Below are 12,354 nucleotides of genomic sequence, written 5' to 3'. Positions count from 1 at the left end.
CATCTATACTAGTCATAATTTATCTGGGGTGTTGCATATAATTGAATCACTCCTACTCCACTACATTCGGATAGTGTTCAGACCCCTTGACGTTTTCAACATTGTTACGTTACAGCCTTATTCTAAAATGGATTAAATAGTTTTTTTCCCCTCATCAATCTACACACACTACCCCATAATGACAAAGCGAAAACAGGTTTTTAGAAAAGTATTCAGACCCTTTGCTATGAGACTTGAAATTGAGCTCAGGTGCATCCTGTTCCCATTGATCATTCTTGATGTTTCTACAACTTAATTGGAATCCACCTGTGGTAAATTCAATTGATTGGACATGATTTGGAAAGGCACACCCTTGTTGTATGGCCCATCCAGTTTAACAGGATTTTTGATAGTTACAATCTCATCCATAGAATTTGCTTTCTGAGAACAAAAGGCATTGGGGATGTTTGAGTGGTAAGTCTAAAGCAACCGACTGACGAAATTCGAGGAGTGAAGTCAAGGGAGGTGCAACCACAGAACAATGAGCCAGATATTTCACTGGATGTATAAATGTGAAGCATTCGGTTGGCCTTTCCACTCACTACCAAATATCGTGATGAGATGGATTTTGGCTGACATTCTGCAAATTTTCTCATGAAACATTTTATCTCCATACAGTATTGTTTCCAAAACTAGAATCGGTAACAAACACTGCATTTTGTAGACTTTACCCGTTACCAAAGTTTTTAAAAATTGCCTTGTTTAGGAGTGCAGGGGTGAATTGCTTTATTGCACAGGGGCACTTCACACAGTAGGTGTTACCTAACAGAAATATGCAAATAAATGCTAGAACGCACCAATAGGATCTCACTAGCTCACGCTTGTCTCTGCCCACCTCCTTTCTTGTTCTGCCCACTATGATTCATTTGCTCTCATTGGAAACAACAGGCTCTGGTCTATCTTGGGTTAGTTATACAAATCTTTGGCTGATCCCTCCTGATGACCTGATTGGAGTCATGTCCAACCGGTTTATCAGGAGGGATCAGCCAATCATGAAGAAGAAAATTGACTAATTCAAAATGGAGATTGCCTCAATGGCGCTGCCCATGTTGTGACAGACGCTATATAAACTATATATATATATATATAATTTTAAAAGGCTAATTGATCATTAGAAAACCCTTTAGCAATGATCACAGCTGAAAACTGTTTGTGCTGATTAAAGAAGCAATAAAACTGGCCTTCTTTAGACTAGTTGAGCATCTGGAGCATCAGCATTTGTGGGTTCGATTACAGGCTCAAAATGGCCAGAAACAAAGCACTTTCTTCTGAAACTCGCCTGTCTATTCTAGTTCTGAGAAATGAAGGCTATTCCATGCGAGAAATTGCCAAGAAACTGAAGATCTCGTACAACGCTGTGTACTACTCCCTTCACAGAACAGCTGGCTCTAACCAGAATAGAAAGAGGAGTGGGAGGCCCCGGTGTACAACTGAGCAAGAGGACAAGTACATTAGAGTATCTAGTTTGAGAAACAGACGCCTCACAAGTCCTCAACTGGCAGCTTCATTAAATAGTACCCGCAAAACAAGTCTCAATGTCAACAGTAAAGAGGCGACTCCGGGATGCTGGCCTTCTAGGCAGAGTTGCAAAGAAAACGCCATACCTCAGACTGGCCAATAAAAGAAAAGATTAAGATAGGCAAAAGAACACAGACACTGGACAGCGGAAGAATGGAAAAAAGTGTTAACAACAGACGAAGGCTGTAATTGCTGCAAGTGGAGAATTCTTTGCGAAAGCATTGTTTGAAGGGCACAATTATTATTTCAATAAAAAATCATTATTTATAACCTTGTCAACGTCTTGATTGTATTTCCTATTCATTTTGCAACTAATTTCATGTATGTTTTCATGGAAAAGAAGGACATTTCTAAGGTACCCCAAACTTTTGAATGGTAGTGTGTGTATGTATATATATACTGCTAAAAAAAATAAAAGGGAACACTTAAACAACACATCCTAGATCTGAATGAAAGAAATAATCTTATAAAATACTTTTTTCTTTACATACTTGAATGTGCTGACAACAAAATCACACAAAAATAATCAATGGAAATCCAATTTATCAACCCATGGAGGTCTGGATTTGGAGTCACATTCAAAATTAAAGTGGAAAACCACACTACAGACTGATCCAACTTTGATGTAATGTCCTTAAAACAAGTCAAAATGAGGCTCAGTAGTGTGTGTGGCCTCCACGTGCCTGTATGACCTCCCTACAACGCCTGGGCATGCTCCTGATGAGGTGGCGGATGGTCTCCTGAGAGATCTCCTCCCAGACCTGGACTAAAGCATCCGCCAACTCCTGGACAGTCTGTGGTGCAACGTGGCGTTGGTGGATGGAACGAGACATGATGTCCCAGATGTGCTCAATTGGATTCAGGTCTGGGGAACGGGCGGGCCAGTCCATAGCATCAATGCCTTCCTCTTGCAGGAACTGCTGACACACTCCAGCCACATGAGGTCTAGCCTTGTCTTGCATTAGGAGGAACCCAGGGCCAACCGCACCAGCATATGGTCTCACAAGGGGTCTGAGGATCTCATCTCGGTACCTAATGGCAGTCAGGCTACCTCTGGCGAGCACATGGAGGGCTGTGCGGCCCCCCAAAGAAATGTCACCCCACACCATGACTGACCCACCGCCAAACCGGTCATGCTGGAGGATGTTGCAGGCAGCAGAACGTTCTCCACGGCGTCTCCAGACTCTGTCACGTCTGTCACGTGCTCAGTGTGAACCTGCTTTCATCTCTGAAGAGCACAGGGCGCCAGTGGCGAATTTGCCAATCTTGGTGTTCTCTGGCAAATGCCAAACGTCCTGCACGGTGTTGGGCTGTAAGCACAACCCCCACCTGTGGACGTCGGGCCCTCATACCCCCTCATGGAGTCTGTTTCTGACCGTTTGAGCAGACACATGCACATTTGTGGCCTGCTGTTGGTCATTTTGCAGGGCTCTGGCAGTGCTCCTCCTGCTCCTCCTTGCACAAAGGCGGAGGTAGCGGTCCTGCTGCTGGGTTGTTGCCCTCCTACGGCCTCCTCCACGTCTCCTGATGTACTGGCCTGTCTCCTGGTAGCGCCTCCATGCTCTGGACACTACGCTGACAGACACAGCAAACCTTCTGGCCACAGCTCACATTGATGTGCCATCCTGGATGAGCTTCACTACCTGAGCCACTTGTGTGGGTTGTAGACTCCGTCTCATGCTACCACTAGAGTGAAAGCACCGCCAGCATTCAAAAGTGACCAAAACATCAGCCAAGAAGCATAGGAACTGAGAAGTGGTCTGTGGTCCCCACCTGCAGAACCACTCCTTTATTGGGGGTGTCTTGCTAATTGCCTATAATTTCCATCTGTTGCCTATTCCATTTGCACAACAGCATATGAAATGTATTGTCAATCAGTGTTGCTTCCTAAGTGGACAGTTTGATTTCACAGAAGTGTGATTGACTTGGAGTTACATTGTGTTGTTTAAGTGTTCCCTTTATTTTTTTGAGCAGTATATATATATATATATATGATCTAGGCAAAGTTGGTTCCTGTTTCAGTCATGTATTTGGTCACGTTCTGGTGCGTGAAATAAAAACACCCTAATGATTGGTAGACAATAGAGCTGATGGCTGCAGGATGAAGTTGGTGAAGAGTAACTGCAGAAACTTGCAGTCAAAACTTCATGACCTTTGATCACATGTATTTTGTAAAATTCATGCAGTTGACATGTAGCCTCAAGTTGGACTATTTTATCCCCATAATGCAACACACTTTGAAGGGTGTTTGTCAACACAAAAGTGATCCACTCGAACATGCTCAATAACAAGGCATTCTGCCTTATCCCAAGGGTTCTCAGCGATAAGCACCGCTTACTGGTCGGACCATGTGAACTACAATCCGACGCCCTGTTTTAACATTTAGAAATCATCACTTGTGATACGGTTTTCGAAACATATGGAACTTATCTTTCATATCAGCGAGAAAGAATCTTTCAAATAAAAAAGATACACAGTGTAGCAGAATTGCACAGATACATATGGCTGTGTGCCTCCAGCCAACAAACAACACTTCCGTGACACTTTCTCCCTAGTTATGCTTACACACAGGTGTTCAAGCACGCTAGATAGCTAATTAGCACAGGTGGTCGTCTCCACTGAGGTCTCCCTCCAGCAGGTGGCGATTCATTCGTTGTTTTGCCCACCAAGCGAGGAGTTTTTGTATGGTCAATGACTGTCAAATTAGGTCAACAAAAAAATGAATGGCTTATTTGCTATGTGAGGTTTATTCGATCCAAAAGAAGTTTCGCAATTGTTTAAATTGTTTTGAGTGTACTGATAAAAGCAAGACACATGACATCCTTGCAACTTTGAGAAAAAATGCTATATATCGGAGTCTGGAGATGTCTATGCATATTCATGACATGAGGCTACTCGCATAGCGTCTCTCTCCATTGAATATAGGCGGTTGACGTCAACAACCCTCATGGAATATTCAAAATAGGATTACAATAATGTGATGTATCCACCAATCCAAAGAAAGGATAGGCTAGACAGCCGCGGTGCCCCTTTGTGGACAACGACCATTGTTAAGGTGGTGAGACACGTACACTATATATACACAAAAGTATGTGGACACCCCTTCAAATTAGTGGATTATTTCAGCCACACCCATTGCTGACAGGTGTATAAAATCGAGCACACAGCCATGCAATCTCCATAGACAAACATTGGCAGTAGAATGGCATTACTGAAGTGCTCAGTAACTTTCAATGTGACACCATCATAGGATGCCACCTTTCCAACAAGTCAATTCGTCAAATATCTGCCCTGCTAGAGCTGCCCCGTTCAACTGTAAGTGCTGTTACTGTGAAGTGGAAATGTCTTGAAGCAACAACTGCTCAGCCGCGAATTGGTAGGCCACAAAAGCTCACAGAATGGGAGAGCTGAGTGTTGAAGCGCGTAGCGCATAAAAAAAAATGTCTACCCTCGGTTGCAACGCTCTCTCGCCGAGTTCCAAACTGCAAGCTGGCTGTTGTCAATGTGGCTGTTGTCAATGTGTGCAGAGGGTCCCTGGTTTGAGCCCAGGTAGGGGCAGGCGCGAGGAGAGCGAGGAGAGGGACGGAAGCTATACACATACAGAAATTTGTCGAGTTTGTCGAGATCGGTGTGGAAGAACTTGACTGGCCTGCACAGAGCCCTGACCTCAACCCCTTTGGGATGAATTGGAACGCCGACTTCGAGCCAGGCCTAATCACCCAACATCAGTGCCCGACCTCACTAAAGCTTTTGCGGCTGAATGGAAGCAAGTCCTCGCAGCAATGTTCCAACATCCAGTGGAAAGCCTTCCCAGAAGAGTGGAGGCTGTTATATTAGCAAAGGGGGGACCAACTTCATATCAATGTCCATGCTTTTGGAAAGAGATTTTCGACGACCAGGTGTCCACATACTTTTGGTCATGTAGTGTATCTGGTCAGTATATCCATCCTCTTTGGGTATAGGTCCTCGCTTCTGTATCTTCTTCTTCGTCAATGAGGTTTAACGTCAGTTGGCATCCAATAAATGTTGCATTACCGCCACCTACTAGACTGGAGTACAACTCCCTTATACTTTGCTTGAAAAAAATAAATAAACAAATACCCTACCATCTAACACAACACTCACAAAAAAAGAAAGTAATAAAAAAATAACACCACTCTACTCCACTATTTAAATCTATTTAGTCCTACTTCAAGCCAACAACCTGAAAGGATAAAACACCACCACTTAACACACCCTGTAAGTCTCGCACACCCAAATACCTCTCTGCAGCTGCCACCACAACCTCCATTTTCTACGACTAAATGTCCATCCCTGCAGTACAGTTGATAACCATTGCTAAAAATGCTAAAAATCAAATCTTACTGAAACATATATCACTTGTTGGCCTCTGTACTGTACTGGTACAGATCTACTACTCACACCTCAGGATCCCTCCCCTTTGACCCATCTTCCTCTACTTTCTTGACTGCCTCAGCATATGAAAACTTCTGCACTAGTCTAACCCTGGAAACCTCAACCTGCCTCTCTCGCACGGGACCTGTCTGTCTTCCGTAAACAAGCGCTTTAGTATGGAGATATGGCCGTGTGGCAACACTAACCCTAACGAACGATTTATTGCAGTATCAGCCACCTTATATATTGTTGACCTCACTCTAGCGAATTGGTAAACTGGGTGGATATGATTATTACTGTCCAAGGGTCTGTCTGTTTTGATCTTATCCAAAGTAAATAAAATAACATTGTTTGATCCATATTTGAGCTATAGTAGACTTATTGTTTCCCTAAAATATTATCTTAGTGTTTCGATGAAATTACATTATTTAATTTGTTTTATCTCTAGATAAAGAACAATAAAGCAGCAGTTATTTTAAAATCAAACGTCTTACACGACGGCGGAACGCTATAATTTAGCGATGTGGTTTCCGAACGGAAGTTTCAGCGGGTGCACACTATCCAGCAACGCTTGTTGTTTGATATAACCGAGTGTTTTAAATACAATTTAGTTACATTACTTGTACTACCGTTTGGTAGTACTTTAGGCGTACTCTAGACATTATTTCTTATGGTTGTTAAGCCCAATGAAGTTCGCATTAGCCGATATTAGCTAGCTAGTTGGGTACTGTTTGCTGGTAAGGCAGGCTAGACGAATAGTTGCAAAAAATATATAGAGCAGTAGTTAGTCTATAGCTAACGATCTTAGCATTCGCTTTATAGTGTACTATAGTCACATAAGTTGCCTTCTATTCGCGTTGAACATGGACAACCACGAACAGTGCTCTCCCGCTGAAGGATGCGCCGACCGGTCTACGCTGGTGTCAGAGGATGGAAAGAATGTCAAGTCAGTTTTGTGCCAACGTTGTGGATCGAAGGTCCTCTGCCCAGGGGTGGCGGTGTTTGCAGAGAAGGAGGTAAGGTTCGCCTCAGACAGGAGTAACCCCAAAATACAAATTACGAAAAATGACTAGTTATATCATTAATATGTGAAGTATTTTCCTATCCGAATGGGCATTCATCATAGTTGCTTTGTTTTCAGCATAGTGCAATGTCTAACCACCACCTAATGAACGAAATGATATTGTGCATACAATGTGTAATTTGCTATGCCATGATGTGACTAAATGTCAGGGAGTGGAATATCACTTCTGTTTATCTTTTCATATTAAGGCTCATTGACATGATGAATCTTGTCTTTTATTTCCTTCCCAATATGCACCAGTTGTTCCTTCCCGCAATGAGGAAGAAGACCACTATCACCCAATCAGAGGGATCCGTGGATGGGGACAAACTGACTGCCCACTGGTTAGTCGATGATATGTACACCTTTGAGAATGTGGGCTTCACCAAGGACGTGGGAAGAGTCAAGTACCTAATTTGTGCAGACTGTGAGATTGGACCCATTGGCTGGCACTGCCTGGATGACAAAAAGAGCTTCTATGTTGCATTGGAAAGAGTCAATCATGCCTAGTGTGGCCCATAGTGAGAAACTGAGGAAACATCAGAAGGTTGTAAATTTGGAACTGAAGGACAAGACGGACCAACACGAATGTTGGCCATGCGCAGTAGATTACCTTCCGGGTGTCGGCGAACAGTGGCGATTCAGCATGTAGACTCGTTGGGAAATGACGGCCAATGTTCTGTGTTCAGAGGCAATATAATGGTCACCCGCTGGGATAGGCGACATTGGTGTTGGTCTGTCTTGTCCGTAACTCTTTACTCCTTCTCTTTCCCCTTCTGGCTGGTGCTGGATGCTGTCTCGGTTATGATGACTCCTTAGTTCAGCAAGGCCAAGTGTTCACTTCTATCCCTTTTTGTTCTCTACTGATAAACAACGGTATTGGTGTGGTTCTCTGGACACATGTCTTATCTGTCTTTAAAATTGTTATTCAATCCAATACTGTAACTAACACATATTCTGGTGTTATGCTTTGGTCTGAGGTTAACCCTACAGCCTCAGCTGAATTTAATTGTTTGTATAGGCCTACTTATTACTTTCTACTTCTGAAATATTACTACTAATACTTATTGCAGATGGTTATATGAAATTATGTGCAGCATTTTAACTAGTTAGTGTGCTTATCCACTTGGCACACCCTTCACCTGGCATGCTGAATAATGGGAGTGGTTGTATTTGATGAGTGTGCTCTAGGCATTTGTTGCTGATACACTTCACTTCAAGTGTTCTGTCTGTTGATATACCACATTGGCTTTGAAGGCTGCTCTCTGCTGCCTTGTTTGGCTCTGCTATTGCCAGCTGATTCCAGAGGACCCCATTAGATCTCTTCAGTACATGCTCATCATGTTCCGGCATTTATTCAGTTTCATCTGCATTGAGGACTGAATTACCCTTGGCTTGACTATGTGATCATGCATTTCACTTCTCTTGCTCTGCACCCAAGCATTTTTGATGCTCTCTGAAACCGTTCTTAACTCGGTAAAATAAAACGTATCACTCAGTTCTGTGCTTTTTGACCAGTTTGTGAGTTCAAGGATAGAGCACACCTTCATTGACGTGATTGTATGGGAAATAGGAAGTCAGTACTGGTAGCGTAAAACCCCCTGTGGTTGATGGAATTATTTGGGATTAATGATTTTTATTATACTTTAATTGGACAGTTGCTTCGGGACAGATTTATCTAACTTAAACATGTGTTCACTATTGGTTCAAGTAGCCTATTGGTTTTATTTATTGCATAGCTTGCCAGTTTTACATGTACACTGAGTGCACAAAACATTAGGATAATGCTACAGGGAAGGCGTAGGATAATGCTACAGGCGTAGCCTTCCCTGTAGCTCAGTTGGTAGAGCATGGTGTTTGCAACACCAGGGTTGTGGGTTCGATTCCCATGGGGGGCCAGCACAAGAAAAAAAATGTATGAAATGTATGCATTCACTACTGTAAGTCGCTCTGGATAAGAGCGTCTGCTAAATGACTTAAATTTAGAAAATGTAAATGTAAATGTAAATTTTATTAGTCACATGCGCCGAATACAACAGGTGTAGCCCTTACAGTGAAATGCTTACTTACAAGCCCCTAACCCACAATACAGTTTAAAAAAATAAATATGAATAAGAAATAAAATTAACAAGTAACTAAAGAGCAGCAGTAAAATAACAATAGTGAGACTATATACAGGGGGGTACTGGTACCCCTGTACATAGTCCTTCCTAATATTGAATTGCACCCCCTTTCGCCCTCAGACCAGCCTCAATTTGTCGGGGCATGGACTCTACAATGTGTCGGAAGTGTGCCACAGGGATGCTGGCCCATGTTGAATCTAATGCTTCTGACAGTTGGCTGGAAGTGGATCTCCACTCCGACTAGCTTTTTCCATCATCCCACAGATGCTCAATTGGACTGAGATGTGGTTATTGGGCAGGCCACTGAAGTAAGATTAATTTACTGTCATGTTTGTGGAAACATTCCTGGACAATCCTGGCCTTGCGGCATGAGGCATTATCTTGTTGAAAAAAATCTATTCGCAGATAGATACACTTGCCATTAAGGGATGCACCTGATGATTGGGCAATGATGTTCAGGTAACCTGTCGAGTGGCGCAGCGGTCTAACACACTGCATCTCAGTGCTAGAGGCATCACTACAGACCCTGGTTTGATTCCAGGCTGTATCACAACCGGCTGTGATTGGGAGTCCCATAGGGTGGTGCTCAATTGTCCCAGTGTTGTCCGGGTCAGTGTTTATCAAGGGACCCAATGTGTGCCATGAAGACACTACACCACCGCCAGCCTGAAAAGCGGCATGATGGATTCATGTTTTTTTTTTTCACCTTAATTTAACCAGGTAGGCCAGTTGAGAACAAGTTCTCATTTACAACTGCGACCTGGCCAAGATAAAGCAAAGCAGTGCGACAAAAACAACACGGTTACACATGGGATAAATAAATGTACAGTCAATAACAATAGAAACATTTTGTATACAGTGTGTGCAAATGAAGTAAGGAGGTAAGGCAATAAATAGGCCATAGTGGCAAAGTAATTACAATTTAGCAATTTACACGCGTTATAGATGTGCAGATGAGAATGTGCAAGTAGGAATACTGGTGTGCAAAAGAGCACAAAAACAAATATGGGGATGAGGTAGGTAGTTGGTTGGATGGACTATTTTACAGATGGGCTGTGTAACATTGCAGCTGCAGCGATCGGTAAACTGTTCTGACAGCTGACGCTTATAGGCAGTGAGGGAGATATGTCTCCAACTTCAGTGATTTTTGCAATTCGTTCCAGTCATTGGCAGCAGAGGACAAAGGAGAGGCGGCCAAAGGAGGTGTTGGCTTTGGGGGTGACCAGTGAAATATACCTGCTGGAACACATGCTACGGGTGGTCCCGTGTGGCTCAGTTGGTAGAGCATGGTGTTTGCAACGCCAGGGTTGTGGGTTCGATTCCCACGGGGGACCAGTGTGGGGTGGGGTTGGGGGGGAATGTACAAAAACGTATGAAATGTATGCCTTCACTACTGTAAGTCGCTCTGGATAAGAGCGTCTGCTAAATGACTAAAAATGTAAAAATGTACGGGTGGGTGTTGCTATGGTGACCAGTGAGCTGAGATAAGGCGGGGCTTTACCTAGCAAAGACTTATAGATGACCTGGAGCCTGTGGGTTTGGCGACGAATATGAAGCGAGGGCCAGCCAACGAGAGCATACAGGTTGCAGTGGTGGGTAGTATATGGGGCTTTGGTGCCAAAACGGATGGCACTGTGATAGACTGCATCCAATTTGCTGAATAGAGTGTTGGAGGCTATTTTTGTATATTACATCACCAAGGATTGGTAGGATAGTCTGTTTTACGAGGGTGTGTTTGGCAACATGGGTGAAGGAGGCTTTGTTCTGAAATAGGAAGCTAATCCTAGATTTAATTTTGGATTGGAGATGCTTAATGTGAGTCTGGAAGGAGAGTTCACAGTCTAGCCAGACACCTAGGTATTTGTGGTTGTCCACATATTCTAAGTCAGAACCGTCCAGAGTAGTGATGCTAGTCGGGCGGGTGCGGGCAGCGATCGGTTGAAGAGCATGCATTTCGTTTTACTAGCAGTTGTACTCACGTAATTTTCTCCATACCCTAATCTTCCCATCAGCGTGTAACCGCGGGAACCGTGATTCATCAGACCAGGCAATGTTTTTCCTCTTCTGAAGTATCCAGTGTTCTCATTTCTTAGCCCACTGCAACTGCAGTTTCTAGTTTTTTTGCTCTAAGAAGTGGAACTGTAAGGTCGTTGGCTGCCATACGTTATTTGTGTCAAGGTACGACTAGTTGTGCATTCCTTTATGGGTCTTTGGTCACCAATGTTGTACTGGACTGTCAGTTGACTAACTGTAGCCTGTCAGTTGCTCTGCACAGTTCGTGTCAGCCTCCTTTGTCCTTTTTCAACAATGGCCCATTTTCAACCGGTGGCCTGCTGTTGGCTGGATGTCCTTTGGGTGGTGGACTCTTCTTGAGACACACAGGAAACTGTTGAGCATGAAACTCAAACCAGTGCGCCTGGCACCTACTACCATATCCTGTTCAAAGGCACTTACATATTTTGTCCTGCCCTTTCACCCTCTGAATGATGCACAATCCTTATTTAACCTGCCTCCTCCCCTTCACCTACACTGATTGAAGTGGATTTAACAAGTGACATCAATAAGGGATAATAGCTATCACCCAGTCAGCAGCATGGAAAGAACGGGTGTTTTTAATGTTTTGTACACTCAGTGTAACTCTGGCCCTCGTCTCCGCAACCTACTGCCACCAGAATTCAAGGAATGCCACCCAATCAACGAGCCCACCGAGTCCATTTAATAAACAAGTCCCGGTCACCACGAGGATTTAGTATGAATGCGCTCATCTTTTTCACTGCCACTAGAGCGCATAACTCAAAAGGTAGCATATACATTTGTGTACTATAAACTGAAGAAAGAAGAATAAAAAAAATATTTGATGTGCTTATTTATTAATTTTATTAACTATATAAATAACTATTTTCTTGGTCGGACCAAATAAATGACAAACGGTAGGTTGTGTACACCGTATTTTCATTACGTGTATTATTATTTGTTAATGTTTACTGACCATTTGTTTCTTATTTGCAACAATCAGTTGAGATTTTGCTATAAGTACATTCTAGTCATTTGGTGCATTGATAATGCCATCTTTTTGTATATAAACCCCCAAAATGGCATGCCATGATTGAAGCTACCGTGGGTAGTTATTTATAAAAAACATTTTTTGAATGTTTTGTAGCTAGTCTGTGTGTGTGTGGGGGGGTTCTCTATTTTTTTAAGCGGAAGTAGGTGCTA

General features: G+C 43.2%; 1 protein-coding gene across 1 annotated transcript; it reads left to right on the top strand.

Moving 5' to 3' along the window:
- The first annotated feature begins 6,475 nt into the window (after positions 1-6,475).
- rabif (RAB interacting factor) lies at positions 6,476-8,513 on the top strand. Its single transcript, XM_029775653.1, has 2 exons — positions 6,476-6,968; positions 7,277-8,513. Exons 1-2 carry the CDS (start codon positions 6,816-6,818, stop codon positions 7,523-7,525), a joined length of 402 nt encoding a protein of 133 aa, XP_029631513.1. The 5' UTR covers positions 6,476-6,815; the 3' UTR covers positions 7,526-8,513.
- Positions 8,514-12,354: the final 3,841 nt, after the last annotated feature.

This window comes from Salmo trutta, chromosome 14 (assembly GCF_901001165.1).
Source record: "Salmo trutta chromosome 14, fSalTru1.1, whole genome shotgun sequence".
In the NCBI taxonomy this organism is placed as follows: domain Eukaryota; kingdom Metazoa; phylum Chordata; class Actinopteri; order Salmoniformes; family Salmonidae; genus Salmo; species Salmo trutta.
This window is presented reverse-complemented; position numbering and strand designations above follow the sequence as displayed.

Excerpts from the sequence above, each read along its gene's own strand:
- rabif (XM_029775653.1), top strand. The coding sequence starts at position 6,816 with ATGGACAACCACGAACAGTGCTCTCCCGCTGAAGGATGCGCCGACCGG. Across the intron at positions 6,969-7,276 it reads CGGTGTTTGCAGAGAAGGAG|TTGTTCCTTCCCGCAATGAG; the intron begins GTAAGGTTCGCC and ends AATATGCACCAG.